Genomic DNA, 15,375 nt, shown 5'->3' with positions numbered 1-15,375 from the left:
TAGGAAACTGAGGCTACATTTCGCATGGGCTCACCAAAACTGGACAATAGAGGACTGGAAAAGTGTTGCCTGGTCCGATGAGTCTTGATTTCTGCTGCAACATTCAGATGGTAGGGTCAGAATTTGGCGTAAACAACATGGAAGCATGGATCCATCCTGCCTTGTATAAATGGTTCAGACTGGTGGTGGTGGTGTAATGGTGTGGGGGATATTTTCTGAGCAGCTGTGGCTGTGGATCCCCGCCTCCTCCAGTCTGCATGTCGAAGTATCCTTGAGCAAGATACTGAACCCCAAATTGCTCCCAATGATACTTCCATCAATGTGCGAGTGTATTAAAACCGAGCAGCGGGTGGCACCCTGTATGGTATCCTTAGCCACCAGTGAATGAATGTGTGTGAATGGGTGAATGTGACTCATAGTGTAAAAAGCACTTGGAGTGGTCGGATGACTACAAAGGCACTATACAAATGTAGGTCCATTTACTATTTACTTTGGGCCCCTTAGTACCAACTGAGCATTGTTTAAAGGCCACAGTCCACCAGAGTATCGTTGCTGACTGTGTCCATCCCTTCATGACCACAGTGCTGCTACCAGCAGGATAATGCACCATGTCACAAAGCTCAAATCACCTTAAACTGGTTTCTTGAACATGACAATGAGTTCACTGTACTGCAATGCTCCACACTCACCAGATCTCAATCTAATAGAGCACCTTTGGGATGTGGTGGAATGGGAGAGTTACATCAAATCTGCAGGAACTGTGTGATGCTATCATGTCAATATGGACCAAAACCTCATTATCTTGCTGAATCTATGCCATAAAGAATTAAGGCAGTTCTGAAGGCAAAAATGAGTCCAACTTGGTACTAGCAAGGTGTACGTAATAAAGTGGCCAGTGAGTGTATATAATCTCTATAAATAAACAATACAGTTGTATAACAGAGATGCACTGATTGTGAAATTCTGGATACAGATGTTTAAAGTAATAATTTGGCTGATACCATTTTTATGCCTCCGTGCCTGCCATAGACGTGGCTTGAGGCATTAATTTTTCAGGTGGTCCATCCGTCCGTACATACGTACCTACATACAACTGTCCCGTTCCTGTGAACGTGCAATCTCAAGAATACCTCGAGGGAATTTCTTCGACTTTGGCACAGATGTCTACTTTGAGTCCACAATGAACTGATTAGAATCAAGTGGTCAAAGGTTACCTTCACTGTGACCTTGTCAGTCTCATTCTTGCGAATGCGATATCTCAAGAACACCTTAAGAAACTGTAACTGCAACCTGACTGGTTTGCTGACACATACAGCAATATTGTGATCATTCTAGTTTTGATTTTATGATTTTATTGACATATTTCAGCACAGCAACTTCTGCAGTTCATTAGTAACTAGGAAAATTCTCGTATCTCAGTCCAACATACTCTCCTATAATATCCCAATAATGTCTTATTTCTCTGTGACTGCCACATGCCCCTTGTACCTTTCATATTAGTCATGGACAACTGTTATGTACTGTCAAGCCTAATGTGAAACTATTCCCTCTTTATTTTTATCACAGTACAGTGCTACTTTGATGCCACAATATGGTAATTAAAGGGAGAGTGCACCCATTATCTACTCACCCTCATGCTAAGGAATGCTCAGATGAAGTTTTAAAGTCCTCACATCCCTTGCGGAGATTGGCGGGGGGAGCGGCTAGCACACCTAATGGCTGACGGCGCCTCAGAATAACGTCCAAGAACACAAAATTTGATTCCACAAAGTATCTCCATACTGCTCATCCGTAGTGATCCAAGTGTCCTGACGCCCCGACATAAAAAGTTGTTTCGAAAAACGTCATTTGAACTCTGTTTTTAGCCTCACTGTAGCCTGTAGCTCTGACTGCTTCTCTGTGCTCCGCGCTCACATGTGCGCACTCAGGGTGATCGGTGATGCGCGGTCTCTGAAGAGCAGCAGTCTCGTCAGTACCGCTGTCCAGATTCTCAAGTGCAGGCATCACCAATTCCCAGTCTGAGCAGCAAAGACTTTCCTCATCCGATGGCATTGCTTTGCATTTGAAACAGCTACACCACCAGGTTTCCAGTGCTCGACTCCGGTATTCTGTGGCTGCTCATGAGCTGCGGCGGCTGCTTCGTCCAGTAGCCGGAGTTCCGTTCCGCTTCCGTATACTCTGGCTCAAACAAATACGGCTCAACAACAACAAAGAAATGCTGTTCCTCCTCAATTTCAAAGTCTTCAGACATGTTGGGCTGTCCTTTGCTAAAAGACCGTAGTGCAAATTATCTTTTAGCTACTGTGGTTACCATTGCCTCTCCCTGCGGTGCACGTGTCACGTGATGTAAACACGGGTAAGCAAAGCTCATGCTTTCGCTGGTCTTGTGCAAGCGCGCACACGTGAGCGCTGAGCACAGAGAAGCAGTCAGAGCTACAGGCTATAGTGAGGCTAAAAACAGAGTTCATATGATGTTTTTCTAAACAACTTTTTATGTTGGGGCTTCAGGACACTTGCATCACTACGGATGAGCATGTTGGAGATAATTTGTGGTTTCAATTTTGTGTTCTTGGACGTTAGTCTGGGGTGCCGTCAGCCATTAGGTGTGCTAGTCGCTCCCCCTGCTGATCTCCGCAAGGGATGTGAGGACTCTAAAACTTCACCTGAGCGTTCCTCAGCATGAGGGTGAGTAGATAATGGATGAATTTTCATTTTTGGGTGCACTATCCCTTCAAGAGATTTAGGAGAAGAATACAAAATCACTGTGACTGTCAGTTTTGGCAGCATATTTTCAGGCTCAACATAAAAGAAGTTTCAAAGGTACACTAGTTTATTGCACCACAGCTGTGCAATATTTGTCCAAAATGTCAGTGTACACCATAAAGATAACATGAACATACATGAATTGAATGGTATTCCTGAGTTCATCCATGTCAGGACTCCACTGTTACTGTTTTTTAAGCTGGTTAGCAAAGCTGCATTGGCTCCAAAGGAAAATGTTTATCAAGCCTCAGTATTTGTCCCACTGACCCTCTTGGCAATGTTTGCTCATCTCTGTGCATGTTGTGGTTTGCAGTGCAATTATTGGTCGCTCCACAAAAGATTTCAAGACCTACTTGTTCAGCTTTATCAAATTCATGCCACTTGTAAGTGTTTTTTTTTTTTTTCACACTCTTGAATGTGATCTTGCTAAATATTGCTAAATATTACTCCGTACACATCTGTATTCAGTGCCAGTTTATACTTCTGCACATAGTTTGGGCAGTTTAATTTTCTGAAAAGACTACAGAGGAGACCTGATAGGACAAGCACTGATATTTCTGCCTTGACTCTGTAATTACTAATTATCCTGGTGATGGGGAGTGTTTTTATTGAATAATTCCATGCACTTACAAAACAACCATTTAGCATGGCCATTATTTTGGACTAACATAAGCAGTCTATCACTGTTATGCAAACTTACCTCTGTTTGCCTCAATGTTAAATAAGGCTGGTTATAGTCTATATATGTTTCATTGTTAACAAAGCTCATGAATATACAAAACCTAACGATGTGTTGATCCGTCCCTCAATACTCAACATTGCACAACATAATTTTGCAGAGTAAGACATACTCCTCAATCAACATCCCTCATTGCATCCCTGGACCAACATTTGGATCAACTAATCACAGCCCTCTGACATCATCAGTGTGTTTGCACCTGCACTTTTTTTCGAAATTCCTTTGTCCCTCTTCTTAGCTAAGTTTTCCAAATTGAAGTTAGTAGAATTTAACAAAATCTTAACCTACACTTAACAAAATCATTATAAGCTACTGCAGGGTTGGCAAGTAAGCTTGTTAACTAGGTAGTCTATGCTAACAAGTAAACTTGCCAATATTAGGCTAGAATTTTATCAGGTTAGCTTGCTAAGTAGGTAGGCCATGTTAACAGGTAAGCTTGCATCTATGTTAGATTATTTTTAGCTAATAAAGATTAAGGATAATATTATTTCTCAGTTGCAAATACCTGCTATTAACACATTTTCACAGCCTACCTACCTAGCAATCTAACTTGCTAACCTCGCAGCAGCCTATAAGGATTTTGTTCAGTGTTACCAAGGATTTTGTTCAATTGTACTAACTTCAATTTGGAAAACAAGCTCAGAAGAAGCACAAAGGAATTTTGAAAGAAGTGCAGGTGCAGCACATGGATGTTGTCAGAGGGCTGTAATTGGTTGATTGCAATGTTGGTCCTACTTGGCAAAATCACGACGTGTCTTACTGACTCCCTGCCCTGTCTGTGGCTCTCATCCTCAAGCTTCAAAATCACCTAATAAATAGTTTCATTCTTTTAAAATGGCTCAGCAATTTCCTTAGTCAGCTGGCAGTGTAGTTTTTAGCTAACATTACTCAAACAGGAGAAATTTGTTGGACTATTTGCAGAGGCGGATTATTCCGCATTTGGTGCTCTAGTGAGTATTTAGGGCAGTATATGTGGGACTGAGTCAGAATGAACTACAGTGTATACTTAAAGTAAATGAATGAAATGTCCCCCACTGCAACAGTGTTAAGGTTTTTGTTAATAGTTTTGGAACTCCATGGAGTTCTATGACAAAAGAGAATAAGATATATCAGGCTTTGGATACATGCACATTTGAAGGATACACTAAGGCAATAAGAAAAACATAGACTATCTCCAGCCTTATTATTTGTGTTGTGAGTTTTCATTGCTCTTGTAAAATCAAACTAAATATTGTGCTTTGCATGTTTTCTTCATTCCGTTCATTGTAATTGGAAAAACCGGACAAATTAAAGAAAAACAGTCAGCGTGAATACTGTATGGATTCTAAAACCCTGCTACTTCTAGCCTTGCACTGAAGCAAAGAGCTCATTGTGAGAGATGGATACATGTATGTTATGTGTGACTGGGTCATTCCAGATAGCCTTGGTGAACAACTTCCTGAAGCTGGGTCTGAATGAGCTGAAGCTGAGGTTCCGTGAGAGGCTCACAAAGAACTTGTATGACCAGTACCTTCAGTAAGTACTAGAGCAATACTAAAGCTGCCTTCCCATCATATGTGATCCACTGATGATCATTTCAGTGTTTGTCATTTATCACACAAGACCACTTGAAGTTACAATGTATAATTTACGTGGTTGTTTATTATATTATTTTATCATCATATATTACATCAACTATTGCTTTCATAAATATATATTTACTAAAGTGTAATGCAATTCACATACAAATGGAAGCTTTCTCATAGGCTTAGAATGATTCCTCTATATATACACAGGCAGGGGGTGGTATGCTGGAGGCTGCCTTCTTGTGTTGCCATATTTGAATACAGTGGCCAAAAGGGATATACGCGCTTTTCCTTTCGCGTTTACCTAGAACTTGCCGTCACTGGAAACAGAGAAGGTGAAGCGCCTCTGCGTGAACCTGCTTTGTACTTTTATGATTCTGTCGCACTTTAAATGGAGGACCACACATATGTTTTGGTCCGTAAGAGGGAAACCACGCCACCAAATCAAAGAAAAAGATCAGATAAGGGAGGACGGCACAAAACGCGAATGAATACTGGTGTTGCTTATTCCAGGCGGAAAAAACTACTGTGGAAGAACACTCTGGAAACGCATATATTATAATTGTACCAACCTATATTTGCCGCACTGTGCCGTGACTATCACATAAAACGTGTTATTTTAGCATTACTGTGCTAATGTTTGCTCATGTTACCAAAACAATTAGAGATAAAACACTCCTAACATAACGTTATATCTCACAGATAACCTATATCTGACTGGTAAGCTATAACATATTGTAGCGTCCGCCAGGACGTGTGGAAAGGATGACGCAGTTATTCGGCAAACCACCGTTTATTACTGAACAGTGCAGGTTACTGTTGGCCGTAACTACGCCAAAACAACCAACAATCAACAACTTAGCTGTAACTCCAACTGTGCACTCCTGCTCTCTCCTCCACTTACCCGACGGGAGGGGTGAGCGAGTGAGCGAGAGTGAGCCCTGCAATCTAGAATTTGACCGCTGATGTCACTGTTATTCACCATTTTTACACACTGAGGCTTTAATAATTTCTGATTATAGCTTTTCAAAGGTGACAGTGTGCTACTTTTCTCAGTTTTATATCATTGTAAATTGAAAATCTTTAGTTAGAAAAAATTAGTAGTTTAAAGACATTGCCTTGGGCTCATTGAAATTGTGATGAGCAGAATTAACCACAGATTATTTGATAATCAGAAGAATTTAGGGATGCACCGAATATTCAGTAACCGAATATATTCGGTCGAGAAAAACACATTTGGTAATCAGTGGAATAAGTGAAAAGCAAGGCCGAATAATAGCGGCGTGTTTTGATAATGCAATCAAACAGTGTGTGGTGACGGACAGAGTAAAATGTCGGCAGTGTGGAAATATTTTACTCCATCCATAGTTTTGTGCGGGCAAAATAAATTATTCAGCATGCTGTGTGAGTACAGATTTCAACCAGCAGCAGAAACGAAAAGGCAAATCCCGCCGATTGTGGGTTGAACGGGGGTCACAGACACGGACAGGAATATGTTTTCCTGTCAAATACCGCGGCGCATAATAATGGCTTACCGGTGACGGAAAAGTCCGGCTCCAGGTGAATAACTTGTTGTCATGACTGCTGAAAAGTACCTGAACAGCCGAGCCATGGTGGCACACAGTATGTGGCGTATCAGAGGAGAAACAAGCCGTTCACATTTCTCTCTTTTAGTCTTTCAGTGGCAGGTAACGGTCCACAAACCTCACCGCACTTTAGGGACTGTTCTTTACATATGAAGGAACTTGTCAGGGGAGGAGGGTGGTTGGTTGATTTTTATTTCATTTATTTATTTTATTTTGATCCCCCCCTATGTTAATCACTTATTGATGCTGTTTTTGAATTAGTCAATAAGTAATTTATTCCATTGAAATATCATTGATGTACTATAGAAAAGTGATTTATCTTTTTATAAATGACAAAACGCACATCTGCCTCATTTTTGCTGTGGTATCCTGATACTACTCAGAACCGTGATACTTTCACTGGTATCATACCGTGGGTCCCAGTTTTGGTACCGTGACAACACTAATCTGGAGGGGGTTCATCTGCAAACACTAATGAAAAATTAAACAACAGCATTTGGTATTCGGTACTCGGTATTCGGCCAAGCGTTTAATATGCTTCGGCCACAAATTTTCATTTCGGTGCATCCCTAGAAGAATTGTTAGTTGCAGCCATAGACTTACTTTTACTGTGCCCTTCATTTGGTGCCAACTGTATATAAAGATGGATGATGCATTTCCACTTTCTTCCACTGTACAAAAATGATGCCAGAATATCCCGGATTCAGCTGCTGCCATCTTGCGCTTATGTCATTTGGAACCAGAGTCTGCCCAGTAGCAACCTCTGTGGTCTCGAGTTCCCACCCATACACCAGTCTGACCATACGCTGGTAGCGCCATTGAGCAAGTGGCACACTTACAGTGGCATGGAAATGTTTCGGCATGAAGTAAGTAGAAGATGAACTGATTCCCAAAAGGCATGAAGTTAAAGATGAACCATTTCTAAAATATTTTAAGCAAGATTACTTTTTAATTTGAAGCTTTTACAGTTTTAAAATAACAAAAAAGGAAAAGGGCCTGATGCAGAAAATTTGGCCGCCCTGCATGGTCAGTACTTAGCAGCACCCCCCTTTGGCAAGTATCACAGCTTCTAAACAGTTTTTGTAACCAGCTGAGAGTCTTTCAGTCTTTGCAATTTTCATCCAATTTTCCTGCAAAAGGCTTCTAGTTCTGTAAGATTCTTGGTCTGTCTTGCATGTGCTGCTCTTTTGAGGTCTATCCACAGAATTTCAATGATGTTCAGGTCAGGGGACTGTGAAGGCCATGGCAAAAACCTTCAGCTTGTGTCTTGAGGTAGTCCATTGTGGATTTCGAGGTGTGTTTAGGATCATTGTCCTCCTCATCCTCTCCTCATCTTCATCTTTTTCATAAATGGTGTGATGTTTGCTTCCAGAATTTGCTGGAATGTAACTGAATCCATTCTTCCCTCAACCTGTGAAATGTTCCCCGTGCCACTGGCTGCAGCACAGTACCAAAGCATAATCGATTCACCCTTGTGTTTAAAAGGTTGGACAGGTGTTCCTTTTATAAAGTTTTGCACCCTTTTTTCTCTAAGCATACCTTTGCTTATTGCATCCAAAAAGTTCTATTTAACCTCATCGGTCCACAGGACTTGTTTCCAAAAAGCATCAGGCTTGTTTAGATGTTCCTTTGCAAACTTCTGATGCTGAATTTTGTGGTGAAGGCAAGGAAAGGTTTTCTTCTGATGAGTCTTCCATTCCATATTTGTACAGGTGTCACTGCACAGCAGAACAGTGCACCACCACTCAGAGTCTGACAAATCTTCCTGCAGGTCTTTTGCAGTCAAAAGGGGGTTTTGATTTACCTTTCTAACAATCCTATGAGCAGCTCTCTCAGAAAGTTTTCTTGGTCTTCCAGACCTCAACTTGACCTGTTGTTCCTGTTAACTGCCATTTCTTAATTACATTATGAACTGAGGAAACGGCTACCTGAAAATTCTTTGCTATCTTTTCCTGCTTTGAGAGCATCAGTTATTTTAGTTTTCACATCGCTCGGCAGCTGGTTAGAGAAGCCCATGGCCACTAATTGTTGGGAAAAGGTTTCAGGAGTCAGAATATTTATAAAACTATGAAATTTGCATCACCTGGCCTTTCCTGACGATGATTGTAAACAAGCCAGAACCCTAACAAGGGAATTAAGGTGAGACCCTGGTAAAAGTTTCTCTAAGAACTCAAATGTCCAAACTTTTGCATGGTGCTTCTTTTCCTTTTTTCCACTCTAAAATTGTACAAAACAAAAATAATACTCTAATCTCGCTTAAAATGTTGAACATCATGTTTCATCTTTAACCTCATGCCTTTTGGAGATCAGTTCATCTTCTACTCCCTTAATTATTCTCAGTCAATGATTTTTTGACCAGTGGTTCCCAAACTTTTGTATGCCACTGTAGCTGTCAATCATGACATCAGACCTCCTTGATATAGTATCGGTAACTTATCAAAACCAAACTTACCAAAAAAAGGAAAAGTTGAACATAGAGCAGTGTGATCAGAACTACCTAAAAATGTATTTGTCGTGTACTTTGAGTTTTTAGTTTGGCCCATGTCTCATTTGCTGAAATGGAGGGGGCGGGGTTTATGACTTAAGACCTGTGGTGCAGCCAACCACCAGGTGGTGATTAAGATGTTTGGGCTTCACCTTTGGGGAACTGTCATGTCGTTCAGCCTTATGATACAGTCTGTGGTACCAAGTGACAGAAAAGAAGCAGGCTGACCTCCAAGAAAAACCAACGTGAATCAAAATGTAGAAACATCTAAAGTGAATCAGATTATCAGAACATATCAACTTTACATTAAAGGCATGTTGAAGAAAGTTTGTTGCTGATTGAAGCCTTACTTTTGAATATTATAAAGCCACCTCTTTTTAACCATTGTCATAATGCTCAGTTGTTTAGAGGGATGTTTCTTATATTTTACAGCATTGGTATCAATAAAAGAAACCTTATCCATGCTTGGTTAAATCATAATCATCCAGGTTAACCCTATGGGCCTGAACGACGCAAAGTGCGTCCAAATTTACACCTGTTCTTCTCATTGATTTTCTGCAACTGTGCATCATAGCGAGAAGCCACGCATATCAGGTGAAACAGCGCAGCTTTCCGACAAGACCAAGCACTTGTCGGTAGTCCAGTGTTTTCACAAAGAAAAACAATGATAAAGTTACACTAAAATTATGTATAACAGAGCTTTCATACAGCTTTGCACACACATTACTCTTGGATGGATTACTCGCAAATGCAGGGTCACACAGATATGCCACACGTATCACATGAAAGTGCGGGACCGGAGCTTTCCGATGATACCTAACACATCATTATGCTGTGTACCCATCATGCTATAATTACAGATCAGTTGTCTACAAAATAAAAACCTGACAAATTTCTCTACAATCCATTGTACAGGTCTTATTAGTCACTTCATATAGTGAGGAATAATATTATTACTATTTTTCTATTATCTTAGATGTAAATATTGCATGTTTCTCTCAAATAAAATACATTTTGACTTGTGAATGAGTCAATGGAATTTCTTGCAATAATGAAAAAATACTGGCAATTATGTCCGCCTGGCACAAAACACATGTTTTGGACAACTGTGAAGTGACAGAATGTCCCAGCATCATGGTTCTTATATTGCCAGATTCCAGAGAGTCTCCCCTCTTCATATATGGCAGAATATGTCTACTTCCAATTTGCTATGGTGAGATACATGTCAAAATGTAAGAATTTAGTAACACAGATTTTTTTTTTCATTGATATAAAAATTAATATAAAATACAGGCACATAGAAGGACATGTAATGAATCTAAATCCAAATCTAAATCTGTAATAAATCTGGATAGCCCAGATTGTCCTGAAAAAAAAAAACAAGATATAGCATGTGTATGCAGCCTTTATAATGACTGTGATATAAGCTTAAAAGTAAAGGTAGTAAAATACCCCAAAAAGGCCTAGAGCCCAAAGGGTTAACTGTTCCCATGGACATCTACATTAGGTCTAAAAAATATACAGTTAACACAAAACACTGAGACATAAACAGAGGTTATGGTTTTAATTGGGTACAGAACTTTAGGATGTTTTGTATAGTGGAAGAACTACACATTTCATAGCTTGTGACACAGACTTGGAGATTCTGTGGTTCTTCCACTCTTGAGTCATAAGTAGACGACGTGTTCTTGTGCGTTTCTTGTCTTCTTTGAGTCTTCACTCTGTGTTCTGGCTCTTCAGAGGCTTCACCTACTACAAAATGGGAAATCTGGACAACCGGATAGCCAATGCAGACCAGCTGCTGACACAGGATGTGGAGAAATTCTGCAACAGTGTGGTGGACCTATACTCAAACCTCAGCAAGGTACCAAACTTTGTTGGCTCTCACATGAATAATTTTCAGAAATCTTCTAGCATACACAATGAATGAGAAATCTAGGTTCAATAGATTGAAGTACTGAGATTGAGCTTCAGTGGCATCACTGCTCAAGTTCTGTTTGCCACTTCTGATTACCCTTTATTTATGACGCATGCCTCCTCCATGATTTATGACAGCCGCATATGCCTCAACAGTGTCCACTGCAGGCCCACTGTAGAGGTGCAGTTTGAGAACGTCCCAATAAAAGGAACCTCCATGTAGCCTAAGCACTCAGCCTTTTGTGTTCAAATATATGAATGACCTTTATCCATGTGTCCATCAGTCACATATACCTGATTTGAGTCCCACAGGACAGCAGGGATAGACACCAATATTTTCAAGCCCAGGTCCCATGGGCCATCAAACCCCTAAATTTGGTGGCCAAAGTACATTTTTGATGGCCCAAATGTAAACTTATGTAAAAACAGTAGCCTACAGAAAGGCTATTTAACACAACTAAAACAATTCATCAATCAATTTTATTTATAAAGCCCAATATCACAAATCACAATTTGCCTCACAGAGATTTACAGAATACGACATCCCACTGTCCTTAGGACCCTCACAGCGGATAAGGAAAAGCTCCCCAAAAAAAACCCCTTTAATGGGGAAAAAAACGGTAGAAACCTCAGGAAGAGCAACTGAGGAGGGATCCCTCTTCCAGGACGGACAGACGTGCAATAGATGTCATACAGAACAGATCAGCATAATAAGTTAACAGTAATATCCATAGCCACAGCTACATACACTGTTATCAAAGTACAAATACTTCAGCAGTGTACTTCAGTACAGAATGAAGAAAATGTATTTGGGTATGTACTTTAATCTCTGACAGACGTTTAATAAAATGCAAACACAGATGGACAATGTCTTTAACTCCAAACTCAAAGTACTTTTCATGTTACCTTCAAACTGTACTCAGCTGATATACTTCAGTAACTTTACAATTATCACGGAACCTGTCAGTCCTGCTGTGCTTAGTTCCTTAGCTGTTAGCTCTATTAGCTTGGGTAGTTTAACTTCGTCAGCCAACTCACTGCAGAACTCTGCTGCCCACTGGCTAACATCTAATTAGCTCTCCTCTGTCTTTTTGAGCACAAGTACATACTCTGGTGTAGTTACTTGATTCAGTTTATCATTTGCTAAGGAAAAGGTCGACATGCATACAAAACCCCTTTCATCCTGGTAGTGTCCCGGGGAAGATCTCTGTTTGTCCCAAACAGATTTTGTATTGTCACCAGGACAACGGGACACCACCAAGCCCTGGCTAGCTAGCAACATATACTGTTCGCTATTTAGTAGAATGTTGAACTCGTACTCGTACTCATCGTCCTCGGCTTATCCAGGTCCGGGTTGCAGGGGCAGCAGCCTCAGCAAAGAAGCCCAGACAGTCCTCTCCCCAGCCACTTCTGTCAGCTCTACCCCGAGGCGTTCCCAGGGCAGCTGGGTGATGTTATCCCTCCAGCGTGTCCTGGGGCGGCCCCGAGGTCTCCTCCCGGTTGGACATGCCCGAAACACCTCCCAAGGGAGGTGTCTTGAAGGCATCCTTACCAGATGCCCGAACCACCTCAACTGGCTCCTCTCGATGTGGAGGAGCAGCGGCTCTATTCCGAGTCCCTCCCAGATGTCTGAGCTCCTCACCCTATCCCTAAGGCTGAGCCCAGCCACCCTGCGGAGGACACTCATTTTGGTCGCTTGTACTTGCGATCTTGTTCTTTCGGTCGCTACCCAGAGCTCGTGACCATAGGTGAGGGTTGGAATGTAGATCCGAACCTGACACCCTCCACCACTCGGCTGCACCTAGAAATTCTGTCCATGAAAGTTATGAACAGAACCGGTGACAAAGGGCAGCCCTGGCGGAGTCCAACCCTCACCGGGAACAGGTCCGACTTACTGCCGACCACGCGAACCAGACTCACGCTTCTTCGGTACAGGGGCTGGATGGCTCTTAGCAAGGAGCCAGCAACCCCATACTCCCGGAGCACCCCCCTCAGGATGCCCCTGGGGACACGGTCGTAAGCCTTCTCCAAATCCACAAAACGCTGATCTGGTTGGGCAAACTCCCATGCCCCCTCCAGCACCCTGGCGAGGGTAAAGAGCTGGTCCACGGTTCCGTGTCCAGGACGAAAACCACATTGTTCCTCCTCAATCTGAGGTTCAACTATCAACCGGACCCTCTTCTCCAGCACCCTGGAGTAGACCTTACCGGGTAGGCTGAGGAGTGTGATCCCCCTGTAGTTGTAACACACCCTCTGAAAATGGGGACCACCACCCCGGTCTGCCACTCCAGAGGCACTGCCCCCGATGTCCACGCAATGTTGCAGAAGCGTGTCAGCCAGGACAGCCCTACAAAATCCAGAGCCTTGAGATATCCAGGACGAATCTCATCCACCCCCGGGGCTCCGCCGCCTCGGAGTTGTTTCACTACCTCAGCAACTTCTGCCCCAGAAATTGGACGACCCGCCCCCAAGACCCCCGGCTCTGTTTCCTCACTGGAATACGTGTCGGTGGGATTGAGGAGCTCCTCAAAGTATTCCTTCCACCACCCGACAACGTCCCCAGTTGACGTCATCAGCTCCCCGCCCCCACTGTAAACAGTGTGAGCAAGTTGCCGCCCTCCCCCCCGAGGCACCAGACGGTTTGCCAGAACCTCTTTGGAGCTGATCAATAGTCTTTCTCCATGGCCTCACCAAACTCCTCCCATGCCCGAGTTTTTGCCTCTGCGACTGCCGCTGCTGCGCTCCGCTTGGCCTGCCGGTACCCATCAGCTGCTTCCAGAGACCCACAGACCAACCATGCCCTGTAGGCCTCCTTCTTCAGCCTAACCGTGGCAACTGGCCCCAGCAGCCTTGCGGCCACAGCTCACAACCACTGCCTCGACAATGGCAGAGCGGAACAAGGCCCATTTGGACTCAATGTCCCCCTCTGCCCTCGGGACGCAGTCAAAGCTCTCCCAGAGGTTGGAGTTGAAGATCATCTGGTCAGGTTCTTGAACTATAAGGAATAATTGAATTGGGATGTTTACGTCACATTGGTTCGTTGCGTTGTCGATGGATCGCAGTATGGGGATTCTTTTTTATTTAACCTTTATTTACTGGCGATATTTGGTGGCCACAGAGCATGTTTTTGTGGCTCTTGGCTGTCGCTCCATGATTAACGTTAAACCCTGAGACAGTTGTTGGTGTTATATGTGGACAGTGGATATTTACAGAACTCCATTTGGTCTGAGTTCGTGGTTGCTGGGGCCACTGCCCATATCTTCCTTTTGCTGGGGCATTTTACCAGGCCTGCTCAACTGTGAAACCAGATCCACCCAAATGATTTGAAGTCCCAGAAACAATAGACCATACAGTCCATACATAATGATGAAATGAGCACCCATGTTTGGGGCTGCCTTGGTAAAATAGCAGTGCAGCCATCCTGAGTGCATGGGGCAAAGCAAAATACTTCTCAGGTCCCCCAGCTGTTTTTGCTGGTACAGGATCAGTGCCATTTTCCAAGTGCTCCTCTGATCAGAATGTGTCCTTCATTACTGTCCCATAATTGACAGAATGAGCAATGTTATATTCCTAATAATTATTCAGAAAATGTTGGAGGACTATTTGTAAATCTGTCTGTCCTGTTTTTGTCCTGCAGCCACTGTTGGATATCGGTCTGTACATCTTCAAGTTGGCAAATGCCATTGGTGCTCAGGTAAGAAGGTTATCTTCTGCATGTTCTTTTTAAACTATCAAATGCATGTGGTTTTCTTCATATATGTTAAGGTTAATTGAATGCAAAATGTTGACTTTTTTTTTCATTGCATTATAATGAGAAACTGGGATGTTGTGTTTCAGTCTTGTCCAGTAGAGATGAGTGTTAAAGCCAATTCAATGTATTGCCCCAGTCAAGGCAGACCCCTGAGTGGACCTCCATATGTGCAAAAATCATTGCTGATAAAAGATTTTACCAAGAATAAAACAAATTCAAGCACTGCAGTTCCGGTGTCAATGAGTACGTTTACATGGACAGTTTAATTCCCTTTTCATTCAGAATGAAAGTTCATTCCCATTAAAAGTGATCTTGTAAACACCTAATTTGGAATGAAAACGGCCAATGCGATTGAAAATTCAATCTGATGTAAGGGGCTGGAATATTCCGTTTCTAATTCCGAATTAAAGAATTTCTCATGCTTGTATACACTCATTCTTCTTTAAAGTCCGTGTAAAGCAAATTCTGCTACTTTCTTCTAAACACATTAACCCTTTATGACCTACCACAGAACAAGTCCGCCAGAGCATATCTTTACAATTTTATCTGCTGTAGGGCCATTTTTTGGA

General features: G+C 42.4%; 1 protein-coding gene across 2 annotated transcripts in view; it reads left to right on the top strand.

The window, feature by feature from the left end:
- The window catches only part of abcd3a (ATP-binding cassette, sub-family D (ALD), member 3a), a 96,866-nt gene that overhangs the window by 20,655 nt on the left and 60,836 nt on the right, over positions 1–15,375 (top strand). Inside the window, exons 5-8 of one of the 2 annotated variants that reach the window (XM_049565766.1) lie at positions 3,077–3,146; positions 4,920–5,017; positions 10,879–11,002; positions 14,693–14,749. In XM_049565766.1, coding sequence (XP_049421723.1) covers positions 3,077–3,146; positions 4,920–5,017; positions 10,879–11,002; positions 14,693–14,749 — 349 coding nt within the window. The remainder of the gene's footprint in view (positions 1–3,076; positions 3,147–4,919; positions 5,018–10,878; positions 11,003–14,692; positions 14,750–15,375) is intronic. The other variant, XM_049565767.1, reaches the window with a different exon arrangement.

Source organism: Epinephelus fuscoguttatus, linkage group LG21 (assembly GCF_011397635.1).
Source record: "Epinephelus fuscoguttatus linkage group LG21, E.fuscoguttatus.final_Chr_v1".
NCBI classification, from domain to species: Eukaryota; Metazoa; Chordata; class Actinopteri; order Perciformes; family Serranidae; genus Epinephelus; species Epinephelus fuscoguttatus.
The sequence above is the reverse complement of the archived record's forward strand: the minus strand, read 5'-3'. Positions and strand labels throughout refer to the sequence as shown.